Raw genomic sequence first — 21378 nt, 5'->3', positions numbered from 1 at the left:
CTCTCTCTTATCACTACTTTCCAACAACGCAAGCAAAAAAAAAGGAGAAACTAAAATCTGCCTAATTATCACTTATCTTTACCTAGGGTAAATAGGTAAGCAAGAAGAAATATTATTACTAGCAGTGGCGCGCACAAGGATTTTAAATAGGATAAGCACTATACGTACAAATCGTACAAAATGTAAAATTCCTTCCTCAATCCACGTTCGTCATGATTCCTTAAGGTAGGCAGGGCGTTTTTGTATCTATGAAGTGCCTGCCATTGATAACGAGGAATGTTACACAGAAAGAAGAAAATTATCAGATCGCGTTTAACCTAACGCTAATAGACTGACTACAAGAAGTTTAGTGTTAATGTGTGTTACATGATTGATCTTTTACGACCAATTACACCATTCGAGTCATAATACAGTTGTCCGATTAGCATTTGCGGATCCAATATCGACGCTAGGATATAAAAGCTTGCAATAAAAACTCTGTGATTATCTCTTTTTTATTGGCATTTTAATAATCGTATGTGAAAGCGTACAAACATGTTTAATTTGCAATCAAATTTGAGTTAAAATTACTATCAGAAGATCGATATGGACTCGTCGCTCGACGTTGTCGAAGAAATTGTGATTTATTTCTCTCTCTATTTATTTTTCTTCAACGTCCGAATGAATGAACTTAATAATGAAACTCAGTCCAAACATTGCTCCAGACTTTACTTTACTACTCTTGAAAAAACTAAGTTATTGGGAATTTCATCTTAATCATCACGAAATTTCGAAAATCGAATGACGTACAAAGATGAAATTTGGCAGGGAAGCCGTCTATAGTTAAGGTACTGGTACACATGCTAAAAACGTGTTATTAAGTATGCTCCATACGAGCATGCTTATCATCAGTTTACATTTGCTAGCAATAAGCATGCTATATTTAAGTATGCTCCTGAATAAGCATGCTCAAAGCAAACATTCCAATTACACGTGCTAATTTGTATCTGGCGCTCTCTGTCTATAGTATCGCGTTAGACAGGGAGAGATGAAGGTGAAGAAAACACAGAATAGCAATGCTGATCGACTAGCATACTCAATAAGCAAACCTGTTCAGACGCGCTGAAAGCACGCCCGCCGCGTTCCACCCGCGGTGCAAGTAGCATGCTCATAAATCGCACGACTGTTGATTCTTGCAAGCTCGAAATAAACATGCTCATCATTAGCAATGTGGCGATACACATGCTAATAAGTAGCAACTGCTCAATAGTAGCATGCCTTCGTGCTTGAAATGAGCACGTGTAACAGTAGCTTTAGTAGGAATCCGCTAAGAACAAATTTTGCGATAGGGCAGGATTAAAGAGGTCTAATGGCGGACGAAGTCGCGGACGTCCGCTAGTCTCGGTATAAGTAGATAGAAGATTAACTGGCAAGCAGTATAAAAAAGTTGTCATAAGATACCCTCAAAATCATATAATATCAATCATGTATAAGAAAACTGTTTTATCAAAGGCTATTTGACAAGTACTAATCGCGTTTGTCGTAGTGCTGGTTTAATACTAGAGCTAACTCCCGGAATTGATGCTTAATGATAGTAGGCCCGGGGAGATTAATGGAATTTGTTTGCCTACTGACAGTTACTTGGAAGAAATGAAGGAAGATTTACGATATATGCAGGTGAATGCAAATAGTATTAATCTTTGTGTTGTACTCGTGTATAATATTGATATGCAACATGTATTACATTGGATGCTTAATTATTATTGTACATGTAATACAATCGTGTTTTATTTAGCTAGCCGACGCCACGTATTTCACGTACCCGTCAGAATACGGGGATAAATAAAAATAATATTAGTATAGTCTAGCAGATACCCGCGATTCTGTTTGCGAGAAATTCTGTGTTTCTCACTGGCGTGAACTGGGGTGAACTTTTTACGACAAAAGCCCATGTTCCTATATATTTGCACATATAAATTAATTAACTTTTTTATAATGTGCAACGCAAATTTATTTCATACACAATATTTTTAAATAGTTTATCTATACTTCTGTACTAATTGTGTAAAGACGATAATGTTTGTGGTGTAGTAGGTTATATCTGGATCTACTGAACCGATTTTATAAATTCTTTTACCTATAGAAAACCACATACTTTAGGAGAAAAACGCAATCCAAAAACTTTTTAAGTTTCTGATCCACTCCAAGGGGGAGGGGGGGGGGGGGGGGGTGTCGATGTACTCAAGTTAAGCTTGTTGGGTTGGTCCGTACCGATGATTAAAAAATCTCGAGTCATGCAATTCTTTTACAAATCTTATACGATTTTTTCTAAATTTCCTGCACTATGACTGAAGTGGTTAACTCAACCCATATCATTTTTCCCACTATCTGTTTTCGTCTCACGGTTGATGTCTCGGGACATCTCACAGACTTTGATAAAAAGCCGTGTAGTTGATAAAATTAAAACGATAACTATTTAAATTCAGCCCACCTTAATGAATCACTTGCCCCGTATCATTTTACATTCTATGATGTCTTAATGGAAGATCGATTGTCGTGGGTAACATGGATATTGTAATTTGTAGCTATTGCATCGCATTCAATAAATATTATTTGAGGATGTAACGTAATTATGCTAAAGAATAGTAGGTAGACGTAATTTAATAAACTTTTATAATATTTTTTTCTAATGCCATGCTATTTGGCAGTAATAATTCTCGAAGGCGCTTAATGTCTAAGAGCCTGTTATGGTCAGACCTCCGTCACATTATAAAAGCTGAAAGTTTGCCCGTTCACACTTCAACTTTTTTTTCAGGGAGGAAAAGAAACCCCTTCGAACTTCTGCCGGCATGACTGACTTGCACGGACTAAAAATAACCTTCCCTGGACTCCGTGGTCAGCACGGAACCGCTTTGCATTTCTTCGTGCACACTTCACGTCACACTTCTACTGTAGGTAAGTAGGTACGGTAAGCTATAAGGTAAGGTAAGTTAGACTTTGAATCATAGTAGCCTTGGGAAATCATGCCCTCAATCGCCAGACATAGACATCCTTAAAGTTTATTTCTTCAACGGTTCTGTCAAACTTTCAGCTTTTAGAAAACGAGTAGGTCGTGGAAACCGTGGATATTTACGGAATAAAAATTAGCATGTATGTTGCTCCATAACTTCCTCTATATTTTAACAAAACTCCCATCAACATCAGTGCAGCCGTTCCAGAGATTAGCACGGACAAACAGAAAGACAGATCGCCAAAATTTAAAAAAAGATTTGTAGTTTGGTGTCATGTAAATAAAGCACATGAGAAAACACTTGTTTTCACAGTTATCTTGGAATCACAGACAGACACTTGATAAATGAGGTCTGGTCATCCCAGCCTGTATTAAAGTCAACGCAACCCGATCCACTGTTACGGGTCGCGGCTTCGGTTTCAGCCGCAGCTGCCGAGTCCCTTATAGCGCCATCAGTCACCAATTATCTTATATCGATAAAAATCAAAAATAAATGTCCCTATTTATCGAGTTAAGCGTTCCCACTGAAAGGCGGTATCGATTCTGATTCGATCCATCAAGGAGATAACATCTCGCCGAGGTGTGGGTTTCAACGCCCGGTACGGGTTTGATCCCGTCACTTCGGTAACGGCTTCGACTTTTAACCGCAACATACTTTTATGCGGCTCGTGACTTTAATGTGCGTTCCCGTAATGAACTCGGATATTTGACAGACTCTTTGACGTGATATACCGTAGAAAACAATTACATACCATCTAAAACTTGCTAATGCTAACTCCCAAAGCCAAGCCCAAACCCCATATTCGCCTACCTTGCTTAGCTCAGATAGGAGCAGAAGCTTACAAACTTTAATGTATACCTACATGTATTATTAAAGAGGTAAGATTTGGTTGTTTGTTTGCATTGAATAGGCTTTAAAACGACTTTACCGATTTGAAAAATTCTTTCACTGTTGGGAAGTTGCACTATCCCCGTGTGCTATAGGCTATTTTTCTTATCCCCGTATTCTTACGGGAACGGGTACCACGCGGTTGAAACTACGTGTCTGCTATATTTTATAAAATGTCAATGAGTCTCTTAGTCCATAAATTTCTGATGAACTAATTTTTAACAAATTAGATTGTCAAAATATATTCTCAGCATTAACTTTGAACATAGTTCGAAGAGCCGATGGACGTTGGGGTTCAATGTGCTGGAATGGCGACCCCTCATTAGTAAGCGCAGTGTTGGTCGACCCCCCACCAGGTGGACTGACGATATCGAGTCGTCGCAGGGTTTCGCTGGATGCAGGTGGCTCAGTATCGTGGTGTTTGGAAGTCCCTACAAAAGGCCTATATCCTGTAGTGGACGTCCATCGGCTGATATGATGATGATCAACTTTGATATCACGACAAACTTTTTTATAATTAGAAAATACAAGCATATTGAAATTATTATTCGTCAGAAAGTAGTGTTAGTAAAATAGTAATTAAGTAAAATACTAACAAAATACTGAATAAATAAGTACATGTCACGACGCAAAACAAGTCGATCGACCGGATAAGTAGACACAAAATAATGACGCTAGCCAATAAATTACTTGGAAACACTACATCATAGTCAGAAACCAAAAAGAAAACGAGCAAACGAAAATAAGCCAGCCTATTAAACCCGACGTCACTTGATACCATTATACATCTTTATTTCCTGCGTCTGCAAAGAGAAATAAATCAAAACGTCCAAATTCCGCCAAAGATACCGTCCTTAAGCACATATAAATTACACCACTGTCAAGTAAGGTTACCACGACTTTAAGAATTCTTGGGATCTTCATAAAATTCGAGATCTCGTATTTTGGTTTTTTTTATAAGTACATTTTGCAAATAAAAGTTCCGAGTAAACAGATTATTAGACGCCTTTGATTTCGTTCGCGATTTCATCCTCTTTAGCACTAAAGGCAAGGCTAAATGAGATGAAATAGTGGGTATCAAAACAAATTCCCCTCTGGCTAAACTACCGATGGTGTTATGAACGTTTGAGCTTAATGAATTGATATGACAATCCTTACTTAGCTTAACTAGTTCTATTGGCGAAGGTCTGAATACAATACTTGCTTACATTACTTTTTTTTTCAAATATTGTACGGTTTATAATTACTAATTTAAAATTAGCGTATCGTTTAATATAGATTTTTTATTTGAGTTAATGAAAGGAATGATATTCTTTCGTTGTTGATTATATTATTTATTATTTTTCCGTTATGAATGTAACGCGCTCTACTAGATTAATTTTCTCCATATAGGGTTAGAATATAGTTTAGCGATCATGTCCTCGTAAGTACTAAATACTGTATGTAGGTGGATTTTATTATTGGTAATTAAATCGACACGTAATTGATATAACTTTATTTATATGCTTCGTTGGTTCAGTATCCTGTCGCTTCAGATCAGAAGGTTTAAGTCTTAGAAGTATGAAGTATGAGTTTTATGAGCTTTTCTTTATTGTATAAATTTTTTAGTAAAATCTCAACCCGGAATTTTGAAGATGTAGGTGTTGCTCCCGTACCTCGGAAAAAACACTAAGCCGTCGGTTCCAGTCACTTAAATTAACATCTAATAAATTAATAACGAACGGTAATGCATACATTGTCGCCGTAAGACCAGCACACCCGGATTAAAGCAGCGCAGTGGGTCTAAGCTCCATATTCTCTCCTATCTATCCTATCTCCTGTATGGAGGGAGGCCTGGCACTGCAGCGGGCCGTTCAAATAGGTTGACAATGATAATTCTAGATTTATAATATTTCGGAATATTCCTATGATTTTATGTCTAGCTGGCCACCCCAGCCACCTTACTGTCAACCATAACATGGCCCATGATTAAAAATAATAATACAATATTAATGAATGTGAAGATCTGAGGAGCAATTTGTCTTCGTTTAACATTTGAGTGGTGCAAAGGTGTAATCGGCGCTAAGAGATTACTTTGAAAGGGGATATCTCACATGTCCTGGATTAACACTGCAACGTAATATTGTATACGCCTTGACAGTATGAGAATTTGTGTATGTTTTGTTCAAGGGATTAATTATTAGGTAATTATGTAACTAATTTTTGTTTTCATTTATTTATTTTTATAAACATATGACTAACGTTCATCATTTCATCATCATCATCAGCCGATGGACATCCACTGCTGGACATAGGCCTCTTGCATGGACCTCCAAGCACAACGGTATCGAGTCGCCAGCATCCAACGGCTGCCTGTAACCCGCTTGATGTCTTCGGTCCACCTAGTAGGGGTTGGCTAACATTAGAAGCTACTAATTCACTAGCGTAGCAAATTTTTTTTAACTTATCCCTACTTAGACCCACCAGTCTACTATAGAGTAGTTTAGTGGGTATAAGTTCGACATGTAACACTTTGCTGATTTAGCATTTCGTGCAGCAACGATGTCTTTTGTAAGAAAGTCCTGGGTCCTTTAGTAAGAAATTGAAAATAGGCTGATATCTATCATCACACTTCACACTAATATTATAAAGTGTGTATTCAAGTATATTAGTGTGTATGTTTATTCCTCCTTTACACTGTGGCTTCTAAACCGATTTGGCGGAAATTTGGAATGAAAATAGATTTTACTCTGAACTAACACATGTCTAATTTACTAGGCTACTTTTCATCCCGGAAAAAATCACAGTTCCCGTGGGATTTGTGATAAACTGAATTTTACGCGAACGAAGAAGCGGGCGTCCGCTACTATAAAATATAAAACATGAAAAACAATATTTTTATATACTTTAGTATTTCGATATATATTTTTTCTGTTTATAAAGTAAACCGTCCACTTAATACATTTCTAGAGCACAGTAATGTTTTATTTATTTGTAAAACTCTCGAAATACTTTAAACAGACCCTAATCCTATTTACCAGAATTATTACTTATGTAAATCAAAGATGTTTTAGTTTCGGTGAAAAGGAACAAACTTCAAAAGCAGATGCAAACATATCCGATGACAATATCAATATTTCTTTAGGAACCACACACAATGCCGCGTCTCGATCCCCTGGGACCGAATGAGTTATTAATCAAAAATGTACCTTAGTTTAAGGGAGCAAGATCCAATCCTCAATGCCGCTTCTAGAACAGTGACTGCCGCCTGGTACTGCCCTGCCGCCAAAAGCTCTTGACCAACGACCTGTCAAAAATTTCACGTATTAAAGTTCATTATGTCAAATTAAACACCTTAAATACCTGAGTACCTGAGTTCGTTAAAAAAATCTCGTGCGAATGAGGGCTAAAGATGTAATTTATGTTTTATAAAAAAAAATGTCATCATCACCACAATCATCATCATCCTAGCTTTGCTAAACTACGGATTTCTAGTGAACCAAACTGTCTATTGAAAGAACTGTATTAGTGTTTGGTTTACGCCGCGTTGCATGAACAAGCTTACGACTAAGAGCCCCGTGTGGTTTTCAAACTACGGGGCCAAGTATTAACTTATGTTACTAAATTTCGAGGACCCTACACATAGAGAATTCCACCCTTCGAGATGTTTTCTTGACTTTCCATGACCTCTACGTATGAGAAATGTCTGTTTATTATTTTATGGCACAAAAAGAAAAGAATATATATGCGTTAGTCGTGTCCGATAACATTAACGCTGTAATATAAAATATCCATGACTTTTAATCTGCACAAGGGGCTTATTAAAATAAGCTAATACACGTTAATGGGCCACTATCAGTAAAATAGCCCATACGCGCGTATCTTCGCTCAATTTATTAACCATTAAAACACAAAGTGCATAAAATGTTTGTCGTGTAATACTAATATACTTTTGCAAAATGTCTTCGCGATGACTTTTGATCTCGCCGTATATAATTTAGCCCGTGAAACTAATAATAATGGGCTAATACACTGAAATGCGAATTTGAGTATCATTGCTGGTCACAAAAAACGTTACGAATGTCTACCTTGGTATTTCATTTAATGGAGATCGTAATATATATGCGTGGGTAGGTGTTCTCAAACGCTAAAGTTGAATTGAAATAAGAAATGTTCGTATATATACAATATACATATATTTTTTAATGGATTTTCGCATTGTAAAACTATAATGAAAGTTAAATTACGAGACGTAACAATATGGTTTAATTAAATAAGCATTAAACTATTCGGTACCTATTTGATATATGTCATGCTTTTTTATGGCGTACTATGACGTCACAAATGTCACGACACTTCTCTTGGTTGACGAAACTTGTTAATACTTCTCTCACAACTTCACTATGAAATGGTCATTTTATTATATCGTACACCTCACTTCATTAATTAAACGTAGGTATGCAAAATGCAGACAAAATTTTGGACTGTTGAATCATCTTTGGAATACGATTAAAAACACCTACAGAGTTTTTTTATAACAAAGATTAATTAAATCTATATTGTTATTTGCGATGAAACCAGCGAGTATCTATGCGTGATCGAATCAGAAATGAGGAGATCCGCAGAAGAACCAAAGTCACCGATATAGCTCAAAGAATCGCGAAGCTGAAGTGGCAATGAGTGGGGCACATTTTTCGAAGAGCCGATTGACGTTGGGGTGCTATGGAATAACGACCCCGCACATGAAAGCGCAGTGTTGATCGGACCCCCCACCAGGTGGACTGACGACATCAAGCGAGTCGCATGGATTCGCTGGATGCAGACGGCTCAGGATCGTGATGTTTGTAAGTCCCTACAAAAGGCCTATGTCCTACAGTGGACGTCCAACGGCTGATATGATGATGTTGACGATGATAATGTTATTTTATACGAAGAAAAGTTCAAAATGAGGTAATACTTTATCTAGTAGCTCTTTAGTACCTAATAACATTAATTAATCCTTGTGCATTAAACATTTATGGCTTTATAGATATCATTGGCGGTAGCTAATAGCTATCATCATGGTTATACTTAGCTAGTCGCCGCTTCTTCATTTAATACTTTGCTGTCAACCGTGTAGATTTTTCACCTCACGATTACCTACGTCATTCGATTTATCCAGTGAGATTTTTTTTATTCAGAATAGAAAATGCCTATACACTCTTGCATTGAAGGTGCACAATCATAAGTGTTCATTTACACGAGCGGCAGCTGCTACCGACGACTGCAGTCAGCGACGTCTCGGCGGCAGCCAACGGCAGTCGACTGCAGTCAGCGTCGTCTCGGCGGCAGGCGTCGGCGGTCACCGACTGCAGTCGACTGCGGTCGTCTGTAGCAGTTGCCACTTGTGTAAATGAACGCTAAGTGTAAGGAAACAGAGAAGAGCATTCCACATGTTTTCTGTTCTAATTTTATTTTTTTTATTTTTTAAATTGTTTCTAGCTCGGGTAGGTAGTAGGTACCATAAACAAAATCATTTTAATGACTTTCTTGGTGACAAAGATTCATGGAAGCAATTTGCTCTGCTTACTTCAGCAGATTTATGTTTGCACAGAAGACAGAATTACTTAAATTACACATTGTAACTGGCTGTAGTTATTATTAGTCTATACTTAGTAGTATAGAATAAAGTATTAGACCTCTTTGTAATTCCAGATTTAATGTATTCCTGGTATTAGCTTTTCTGGTAATTACACTACCCCCAGGTAAAGCCGCTGAGGTCCCATAAGAACTACGGCACTTACACTATCAGAGAGAAAAAAACAAAGTTATTACACTATTATAAGTGATGTCTTCCACTTAAGATTAGGTGTTTCGTCTGCTTGTTGAGTCAAGTAAAAAATCTAGGAAATACAAGTCGGTGGCTATACTTAATAGCTTTAATGACGTCACGAAGCACTACTCAATTTGTCAGATCATAAAAAATGTAGTTATCACTGTAATAGTCTGCGCTGTAGATGGTAGACAATAAAAAGTAGCCGGATCAGTAACAAAGGACTGCCGAAATACAAATACCTGAATCGAATCTCCGTAATAATCGTCCGCCTTATTTTATGCCATCTAATGCCGACTCGACATAATGAATACCTTCAGTAATGTGTCGGGCAGATAAAAAATAACTTTGTCCCGACAAAAAATATAGTTAAAATTAATTAATGGCCATTTGTCAAGGATGTGGCGAGATAAATTCTCAAAGGCGCAAAACAGATTGCGAAAATGAAGCGAATATGTTTCGCTTGCTAAACATCCTGTAGGGAAGCAGTGTAATTAAATTATTTGGACTAATCTGTATGTGTACAAACTTGGGCCTAATACAATAAAAATTATGAATAAGTACGAATGTTGAATAAAAAAGAAAAATTGGTAAACGTATATTTTTTTAATCTTTTATTGGACGAACCAAAACATCTGTTGGTTAACCATCGTCTACTAATATTATAAAAAGGTAAAGTTTGTGAGGTTGTAGCGGGTAAACTCTGGATCAGTAGAGTTTACCCGCTACAACCTCATTATCACCGGTTTAGTAAAACCGATTTTGAAAATTCTTTTACCAATACCAAGACACGTTAGTTGTGAGTGTCATAGGCTATATTATATCCTTGTATTCCCACGGGAACGGGAATTACGCGGGTAAAACCGCGGTGCGGTGCGGTACTTCCCTGGACCAGCTGGCCTGTTCACTAACTTCGGTTTATTAGCCACCGACTATAATTAACCGTAAAACATGTTGTTAACGAAAACAATTTCAATGGAAATATACTGGTAAGTAATTTTGATCAGTTAGCAATAAATTAATAGCGAATACGTATTCACTTGTTTTTAGAATTACTTACAATAGCTAGTTTGTAGCTTTCGTGTATATCCACTAAAGTAACTCAAAATTAGTGAATAGGCGAGCAGGTCGGTCACAAAAAGCTCTTGTAAAATAATTTGTACAATGGTTTAGGGCCTGGCGATGTGGATACCTTAAGAATTAAAATCGATATGCTAGGTAAGAAATTTTTAGTTTCGACCGCATTATTGCTTTCCCCATCCGTTGGGATTGCGGTTAAACGCATCAATAAAAGCAAAAAAACGTACATAAATAGTAACTTCCAATTTTAGTCTTTTCCGGTAGACGGCCTCCATTTTGCGGTAGCCTTGGTTTTATTCACGTAGCTGCCTATCAACTGTCGTCCAGATTGTATTTAAATACGCGGGGGTCGTATTTATGGGGTCCTGATCACTCAGTCCCATTGTTTGGAAGTTAAACGCGCCGAAAAATGTACGAATGTCCGACAGCGGGTGGAATGTATGCAAATGGTGCGACTGCAAGATTCTTTAAGGCCTGAGAGTTGCGGCCAAAATTCGCTTTTCTTTTGTTTGGTTATGTTATTAGCAATGCTTTTGATACTTGTTATTTGTTGTTCTGAATTTGAATTTAGTGCAATGCCATGGAGTCCGATAGAAGTACAACTATGTCCAGTCTATGTCCTGTCTTGTAGGATGCCATATAAAGGGCAAAAAGTACTTGACCCAAGCTATTGTCAATTAACCTATTATTTATATGCTATTAGTTATCAGCAAAATTGGTCATTTAATGTTATGTTGTTAATTGATTGTTAATTGACAACAAATCTTTCGTTATGGGTATATTCAGCCGGCCTATTCACATGTATGTTGTGTATACCGGATGTATGTTACAGGACATATACGAAATTTACCAACTATTCTTAAGTCACGTGATTTGCTAATCACAATTTATTTAATGCTAACTAAAATGTCCACTGACAACCCTTCGTGTAGGTAGATAACATTGCCCAGTTGACATTGTGATTTTTGTTAACAATGGGCTTTACAGAATAAGAAAAATGCGGTTGTTATTGATTGGATGCTAATTATATTATGTAGCTAACTTACGTCAAAGTTAGTGAATTGGCCGGCTTAAATTTATAACAATATATTATATTTATACGGGTGATATATCCTTTTTATATAAGTAACAATGCAACCTTTCAAACTACAAGACTAATTTTACATACTCGTAAACAACAGTTTGCACAAAATGTGTAGAAATACACGAGTAGGTACTAGGTACTGAGATTAGAATAAAAACGCAATTGATATTTACGCCCCAAATTAAAGAACTTTTAAGTCGATAGCTATTTTTTGTTAATTCATAAAAAACAGTTCAACTATGGATAATTTGAAGCTCTAAGAAGATAGAATAAATGTTTTTTATTTGATTTCCAGAATCGTTACCGACAAATAAGACGTTTAACAAGTTAATTTTAAATGTGATCGTCCTAACTGCGAGAGCAAAAAGTATAAAAATCACACGTAATTCAGTAATCAAACATCGGATCTAGTTTTGTTAAACATATTTACGACACCAAAGTGTTGGTCGTATATCTTTTGATTTACTGCTGTGTACCACCTGTGTGAATTTAATAAATTAAATTAGGTATCCTCAATATGAAATTCTGATAAATATATTTTTTTAACTACAACATAGGACTAGCTTTAGATATTAACGTGTAAAAACAAACTTTTGAGTTTTATTAGTATACTCATAGATGATTCATAGACTTTAAGTACTATATCCTCTTGTATTTTTTGTGTAAATGAAATTCAATGCAAATTCCTTGTTTATAGAATAATAATTAGGCTTAGTTAACTTATTGATGGCCTCCGTGGTGCAGTGGTATGCGCAGAGCACTTACAAGACGGATGTCCTGGGTTCGATCCCCGGCTTGACCGATTGAGGTTTTCTTAATTGGTCCAGGTCTGAGAAGACGTACCGCCAAGCGATTTAGCGTTCCGGTACGACGTCGTGTAGAGACTGAAAGGGGTGTGGATTTCATACTCCTAACAAGTTAGCCCGATTCCATCTTAGATTGCATCATCACCTACCATCAGGTGAGATTGTAGTCAAGGGCTAACTTGTAAAGAATAAGAAAACTTTTTCAAACGAATAATATCTCTTTTTGTTGTGATTCTACTGCCGTTTTAGAATCCTGAATCCATATTATATTAAACAAACTCGACAAGAAACTGCGCAACCTCTAAGATTGTGTTTTCATAGTTATTGATTCTCATAACTGTGAATTAACTATTCGTTTGCTAAGTTCGTCGCATACTTTCACATGAATTAAGAATTAAGCGTAAATTTTATATCTTATCCTTAACTTAAAAGGCTCGTAATTGGTTCTGAGCATCAGATATTTAAGCATCCCGGTTGACAGTTTAAATAAACTCAAGTTCGACAGCGGTCCACGAATCACATTACTTTATACAATTTAACTGCATACTTATTTTAAAGAAAACCCCGAGTGTTTCGGCTGCGTCGCTTTGAATAAAGATTACGGCGAACGAAGGCTGCCAGGCTATTGAAAATGCTGATAAACTTGTTCCCCGTTCCCATTTATCAGTTGAGTTATTAGGTAAGTTATTTTTAAAAGTAGAAACTACCCAATGTATAACACAGTACTATTATAATATTTAGTTATGACATCACACTATCACACTAATATCACACTAATCACATCACACTAATATTATAAAGGCGAAAGTTTGTGTGTAAGTGTGAAAGTGTGTAAGTATGTTTGTTCCTCTTTTAAGCTGCGGCTACTGAAGCGATTTGGCTGAAATTTGGAATGGAAATAGATTTTACTCTGGATTAACACATAGGCTTCTTTTTATCCCGAAAACTCCCTGGTCCCCGCGGGATTTGTGAAAAACTGAAATCCACGTGAACGAAGTCGCCGACGTCCGCTAGTTAATTGTATTGGAAGATTAAATTTCGTTAAGTTGCCCATGAAAATTAGGTACTTCATTAGTATAGTTGAAGCTCAAATCCTTTGATTTTGAAGTAGATATTTATATTAGAATATTTTATTAAGTTATCTATGACAAACATTTATGTACTTCGCTAGTATCGGTAATTTTTAAACTCAACTTTGAATATTTGGTAATAATGGTTTGAATATTGTATATTCGTGTGATCAACCCAAAGATTAAGTAAATATGTACAACAACAAAAAATATAATAATTATGAATGACGAAAATTTCAAGATGTGCACATTTTTTGCGAGAATTTCCTTTTCGGATTATTTTCAATACGTAGCGGTCGCAGATTGGTTAATTTAATATAATCTCAATTTATTTAAGCCAACCAATTGTGCCGGTGTTAAAGTTAAAATTTAAATCAGTTAAGTTCAAACCAGGTTTCGGTTTTTAAGAAACGTTATTCAAGTAGCTACCGCGAAAGCCTCATTACTAGCGGCAATGAGTATAAAAAAGAATTTCGTGTAACAAACTTCTCCCAGGACATTCCGTTCCCCTATTTAAAATGTCAATGTGATTTCCACGCACTGTCAAATACTTTAAAATATAGGGTGCTTCAAAACGTACATGTTTTCGTTTAAGAGAAAAACCTTAATAGCCTTAAAGTGGTTCATTGTATTTACGACGTTTACTTTAGCAACAATGTTATAAAGGTTTATGTTAAATTTATTAACCTCATCACGACCTATAAAAGCATGGTGTTTTATTGGCGTACGTTGTAAAGGTGCAATTTAAGGATACACAAGTTACTTGACTCTGTTAATTAAACCAAAAACCTATTATTCGTTAGGACGTTGTTAAAATTACGAGTAATTGTGTGAACTCTTCGCGAAGCTATTCTGTTTTGATTATTACGTAATTGTTTTTAGTGTTTAATTTTGAAATACAAATTTTGAAAAAAAAATATATTTGCGGTCGTCAAGGAGACGCGTGACGTTTGTTTTTTTTATGGGTTGCACCGGCTTCACACATTACTTGTAAAGACTCAATCTGGTTACACTGTGACTAAATTTCAGAAATATCAAAAATTCCAGAACTGACAAAAAATAAAACCTTGGCTCTATAGCCAGTCTTCTTTGGTTTTGGTTTATTTTGTTTGTGATGTAAAAATGTAAAGAAAAACTATAAACTATAAACTTTATTTTACTACGAAAATTCAAAAAATAAAAGATCACTTTTATTTTAATAGCTTATATTCACTTTTAAAAGAAAAAAGGATCGGCGATCGTCTCCTATGCCGATAAGATTAGTTATTATGTTTTAAATTGGCACTTTCTAATTTAAATATGCAATTAGTTCTTTGTTCGAATTAATTACATCCCATTTAGATACCCTTTTGTTCAAAAAAATTTAATGAACGTAATGAAGCCAGCTAACGCTTTTGTGTTTCGTGGCAACTAATACAAAAACAACTATTAGATAAGCTAATATAAAATCCGCTTTGAAATTTATGTCTAACATCCTAATATTTGGAAGAAACGAAACTTTCTATTGCATTGGACTAGGTGAATGTGGTTTTCTACTGCTTTCATAACTTTAATGATGAGATCTGATTCTGCCGGTGATTTAATCATAGGAATAAAAATTTGAATTGTGAATCAATATAATAAATCAATAATCAATCAAGCATTCAATTAAGTATCCATTGGTATAAAAATGTTTACAGATTAATAGCTTACCATAAAGTGTAAAAAAGTTTTTTTAATAACTTACTTTTTGACCTTCGAGATTGGCGCCAAACCAATTATATCACGGATTTTAAGTGTATTTAATTAAGTACATATTTATAAAAATACACTTATAACTTAAAAATGTACTTAAATAATATGTAGAGTAGGAAGAGAAACTAGCAAGCTTTTCACTATAATCTTTCTTGGACAAACGTTACACTTAATATCTAACTTACGAATATCCATACTAGTATGTGTTTGTAGAGCACTTTGCGTCAGCACCTTGCTCAGATACAGCTAATTATATCTACATTGGGGCTTAAAGGTCGTAACTCATTAGAACCACCCTGGAATCTACCCGCACCGCCTCGCCTCGAGTGGTTAGTATTCTTCGTATAGATTTGTATGGGCATGCGCTCACTCAACTCAACTCAACTCCGTATCATCACCGGATCGTCGCTGTGAGGTGTACACGCGCGGACTACGAGTGGACCAATCGATGGTGAACGCCTAGCGGCGAGGTGCGAGTCGGGTCCCGAGTGACTCCAATGAGCTACGTCCTTTAGACCTACGATTATGCCTCTGGTTGAGGGTCAACGGTCTCTGTTACATCAGGGCACCAAGTCATAGGGCTTGTTCCTTGCATGCCCTGCGAAGCATGCGGTAAAAGATTTGTATGGGCTCTTTGAGAGCCTTTAACCGATGCGTGGCCCCTAATCTGTCTAATAGCAAATTCTAGTGCAAAAAGATTATTAAAAACTTACAGATATCAGTACAAATGGAGACTGGTCCAGTTTCATAGCTTCCAGTTGCCGAAACGTGGGCTCCAGTGTGACTCGTAGAGGAGACTTGAGGGAAGCCTCCACCAGAGCGGCCAGGAGCTGTCGTGATGAAGGCTCCACTCCCAGGCCTGAGCTGAACGCGGCGAGAGCCTCGCCGTGCCGACCGAGACATTGTAAGGCAACACCTAGAATAAAATGGGCTTTATATATGCAGTAAAGAGACAGTAAGTACTAAAGAAGTATTTTTTGTTGAGTAAGTATTAATCCGTGATAGCCCAATTGATATGGCCCTCTGCCTCTGATTCCGATGGGTGTGGGTTCGAATCCGGTCCGGGGCATGCAACTCCAATTTTTCAGTTGTGTGCATTTTAAGAAATTAAATGTTACGTGTCTCAAACGGTGAAGGAGAGAAAACGATTCGTGAGGAAAACCTGCATATCAGAGAATTTCCTTAATTTTCTGCGTGTGTGAAGTCTGCCAATCCGCATTGGTCCAGCGTGGTGGACTATTGGCCTAACTTCTTTCATTCTGAGAGGAGACTCGAGCTCAGCAGTGAGCCGAATATGGGTTGATAATAATAAAGTATTAATCACAGATTGTGCTTGTATATAATACTTCTTGGATATTGGACAATGGATAGATATTGAATATGCAAGATATCACGTCCCCAGGTCTACAGTTACTTGTAATTCATCATTAGCGGTATCGAAGGGTTGCCATGAAGCTACGTGACTGGTTACTGGTTACTGGTTACTGGTTACTGGGACATAATTTCTCATAATTATGCCGAATAGAATGAAAAAAATACGCTTTATACTTTGACGGTTGAGGATTTGGATCCTTGACACATTCAAACTCCCAAAGGTTCATAGTTATTATGGTATGTTGCATAGGCCGACAATCTTTCAGCTTTTATTAAATCACTAGCAGACACCACGCGGTTACACCCGCGTAGTCAACAGTGAAAGAATGTTTCAAATCGGTTCAATAGTTTTGGGGCCTATTCAATGCAAACAAACAAACAATCAAATCTTTTCTCTGTATAATATTAGTGTAGTTTAAGGTATGTCTCTCTATACATAATTATATTTTCCCGGCTATTAATAGATGACGCGATTCCTTGTCGCGCCTAATACGTAAAACTACTCATTTTGTCAAGTAGTTTACATCATCAATAAATTAAAAAGTAATAACTATGAAGTAGAATAGGAAACGACGAGGAAAAGAGTGCAGAAAGTTAGAGTCGCACGCAATAATGTCGCACGACCATGTGCTGTGCACGATATCACCGTATCACGTAACGCGTTTTGCATAACAATACGCAATTTTATACAAGGAGCTTATTAAACTTGGATTTAATGTGTATCGACCTTAAATGCTTTTTGAGATAAAGGTGTACGCCTACCAACGAATGGTTTTTATTATTTTTTAACACTCAGTTAGATCTTTGGTCCAATGGGTTTTCTGTTCAGCTAGGGATAGGATGTCATACAATTCAGTGGCGTGCACTTCAAACATGCAAAAATGCACTGCCTACATGACCACTCAAAGATGAAGATTTTTTTTACTCATGAGATTCAATTTTTACTCATAGTGCATACCCTAGTTAAAATCCTTGTGCACGCCACTGTTATACATAGAGCTTAAGTCCAGGAGGCAGTTCTTTGTCGGCTGTAAAATAACTTCCTTCCAAGAAAGTTTTATTTACAGTGTCATACCTCCTTGTCTTTGAGATCACGTTAATTCGCTAGACAATGTCTGATCATTAAAGTATCAATCATTAATTACTCTTAGCTCGCATTTTAGCAAGGTGATGGGTATAAGCATATAAGCTTCAAATTCACTCTATAGGAGAAAGAGAATGTGAATTTAAATTTGAGATAACTATTGACGCTAGAGTTATGTCGTCTACACTAGTGATGTAAACACTACACAAGCCAATGATTTTATACTAGTGCTATTAATTGATTATGAAACACGGCTAAAACTCACGTGATATTAGGTCGGAGTATGCCCGACTAGTTTCGAACCCATACGGGGCCTTTAGTTATGAGCTGGTTCATGCATCGCGGCACGATCCAAACTGACTAGTTACGATCCAAACTAGTTTGGATCGTGCCGCGATGGATGAAGCAGCTCATGACTAAGGGCCCCGTATGGGTTCGAAACTAGTCGGGCATACTTCGACCTAATATCACGTGCTTGAACGCGCTTATCTCAGGAAGTACTGGTCCGATTTGAAAAATTCTTTCGTATTCTTCTTTGAAAAATTGTGTCAGATAGCTTATTTATTGAGGAAGGCTATATGCTATATATTAACCCCGTATTCCTACGGGAACGGGAACCACCTCAGCGTCAGCTAGTGTATAATGTAAATAAACACAAATCACTTTATGCGATGATTTTGTAGGCACGTAACAATATATCTAATAGTAGAAAATATTTGACAGAAGTACAGTTTCTTAATATGTTGGCAAGCTAAGTTAAATTAATTTATATACGAGTAGACTATGTACAGTACACATTATGTAATAGAAGTCGAGTTAGATGGACGAGAACCTTAACTGGTAATTGTTTGGCATTATTTAAGCAAACGTAGCAGGTCTATGTAAATCGTGCAGTAGTTAAGCCCTTTTCTTACCTTGCCTATAATAGGCTTTCGGCCAGTTTGGGCAGAGTTCCCGCGCTCGCGTCGCGTCTTGCAGGGCGGCCGCGAACTGACCTTGCTTTAGCCGCGCCGCTGACCTAAGGGCGGACATAATTATTTATTTGAAAAAAATACATTATTGAAAAAAAAATCAGAGATTCAAAGTTTTTCAAAAATCTCAATTTTTATATTAACATACGTCAAAGTCAGTGAATTAGCCAGCTGGTCTTTGTTGCTTCTGTCGCATCGAATTCAAAATGAAACTGACTCGTTGGTCTAGTGATTAAACATATAAGACTTCATATTGTAAAGATTCTGGCTGGGTTAGAGTCCTGGATTTATGAAATATTCAGCTTTTCTTGCTTCCGAGAAAGTCTAAGTAGAAGTCTCGAGTTGGAAAGTTACACCGTACTTCATACCTCTGAGAGCGCTTTAGACCTTAAGTTCCTTTATAGAGGTTCGGCCATTGAAATAAGCTGATACTGACGAAAATTTCAAGGCTGTTTACTCGGGATTAACTCCAAAACTAATAAACCGATGTTGATGAAATTTTGCACACAGTAAGTATGCAGTTTTATTCAACTAAAGAGGACAGTTATTTTGTGTATCTCGCAAAAGCACGAGAATACCTTGACTAGTTTTTAACACCCGACGTAAATAGAGGGGTGTTATAAGTTTGACGTGTCTGTCTGTGTGTCTGTCAGTCTGTCTGTGGCGCCATAACTCCCGAACGGATGAAGCGATTTCAATTTACCTTTTTTTTATTAAAGGTTACTTACGCGTGAGTGTTTTTAGACATGTTTGATGAAAATCGGTTGAGCCGTTTAAAAGTTCTGGGGGTTGAAAGTGGGGAAGAATAACCGAATGTCTGCAAATATACTCGAGTGGGATCTCAAATGAAAGCGCACTGAAAGAGACTGTATCATTTTCAGGAGTTTTTAAAAATTTTCAATTTTATGTTATTGCAGATTTTTTTCAGGTTATATAACACGAAACGCATTTTATTTTTAGCCTTTTGCTCTGTCTAGTCTTTACAGATTTTTTCAGCTTACATAGCACAAAATTATATTTACCTGTTGCTGTATAATATATGGTTGGCTGGGTCCAAGGTCAGGGCGTCCGTATACAACGCCACGGCTGTAGAGAAGTCCCCGGACTGGCATGCTGCGTTGGACGCTCGGACCTTCTCCACGAAGAGTGCTCTGGACGCGGCTCCCAGAGATGCAGAGCCGGTTGGCTCCACCTGGATTAAAAGAGAGATTATGTAACTTGCAAGAAATCCTAAAGCGATTAATCGACGCCTTCCGTATACAACGTGGCAATACTGCCAGCCTTCTGGGCTGGTAAATGAACGGACATTTGAATGAATCATACAACGACGCCTAAGTCTGTAAATATAATTTTATATTTCCTTTTATTATACTTTTATAATAGGTTTATTTAGTTAATTAAGTTAAATATTATATTATTGCTTTAGTTAGTGTAAATAATTTCACTTAAAATAAATGAAGTAAATGGTATGGTGATAACTAGCCACGGCCGAAGCCTTCCACCAGCCAGACCGTTGAATTAAGAAAACCTCAATCTGCCCAGGCTTGGATCAAACCCTGAACCTCTTGTAAAACCTCCGCGCATACCACTGCGCCACGGAGGCCGTCAAACTACTTTTATATTTATCCAGTGGTTAGCCTACGTATTTTCTGATTACGGTCCTGGGTTCGAATACTGGGTCCGGCTTCGAGATACTGAGTTTTCTTTCCAAAAAATTTTCAGTTCTTTCCCCGGAGTTGGGTAGTTGGTGGTGTTACACCCCCATGCCTTGGATAGCACGTTACACTATCGATCGATATTATTAATTTCTGATAGTGGTTGTTAATGAATTTAACATGATCACCCTATCCAGCGAGCCAAAGGTTCTTTGTTGATTACGCACCCCAAAAAAAGAAGACTTCAGTGGTATCCGACCTTTCCGAATATGGTATACTAGCTGACGCCGCACAGTTTCACCCGCGTGGTTCCTGTTCCCGTAGGAGTACGGAGATAATATATAGCCTATAGCCTTCCTCGATAATTGGGATAATTGAAATAATTATTCAAATCGGACCAGTAGTTCGCGTTCAATCAAACAAACAAACAAACTCTTCAGCATTATATATTAGTATAGGTTACCGTATGCTGGTAATAAATTATTTTGAATTTTGAATTATGAATTTTGAATTTTATGACATGCTTTAAAACAAGAATGGTGAAATACAAACACCTCAACAAGTGTCAAAAAGAAACAATGGGTAAACTGAAATCTGAAAAATTGTAGTGTTTCTATCAGAGCCATTTTTCCAGGTTATTAACAATGGTGACCATTAAAAATATGGTTGTCATAATAAATCTTTTGTAAAAGCAATCTTACATTGTTAACATGTATGAAATGACACTGAAATTTTAGTCTCGGATTCTTAAAGCGGTCTTAAACGTTCCAATAAATTAATACGTTAAAATCGATGGGTTTTATAAATATATCTCCGTTAATTGGTTCGGACTTTAATAGCCCACTTGATTT

At 36.9% G+C, this 21378-nt stretch overlaps 1 protein-coding gene across 3 annotated transcripts in view; it reads right to left on the bottom strand.

Annotated features, from left to right (window-relative positions):
* Positions 1-21378, bottom strand: part of LOC112049987 (tetratricopeptide repeat protein 28) — an 86723-nt gene that overhangs the window by 30838 nt on the left and 34507 nt on the right. For all 3 annotated transcript variants that reach the window (XM_052882763.1, XM_052882765.1, XM_052882764.1), the window contains exons 3-6: positions 19895-20064; positions 18816-18919; positions 16157-16359; positions 7067-7164 (exon numbers count right to left, since the gene is read on the bottom strand). In XM_052882763.1, the coding sequence (XP_052738723.1) occupies positions 7067-7164; positions 16157-16359; positions 18816-18919; positions 19895-20064 (575 nt within the window). The remainder of the gene's footprint in view (positions 1-7066; positions 7165-16156; positions 16360-18815; positions 18920-19894; positions 20065-21378) is intronic.

The sequence above is a fragment of the Bicyclus anynana genome, chromosome 8 (genome assembly GCF_947172395.1).
Source record: "Bicyclus anynana chromosome 8, ilBicAnyn1.1, whole genome shotgun sequence".
Taxonomy (NCBI): Eukaryota; Metazoa; Arthropoda; class Insecta; order Lepidoptera; family Nymphalidae; genus Bicyclus; species Bicyclus anynana.
Note: the sequence above shows the minus strand (reverse complement) of the source record. Positions and strands in the feature narration are given on the sequence as shown.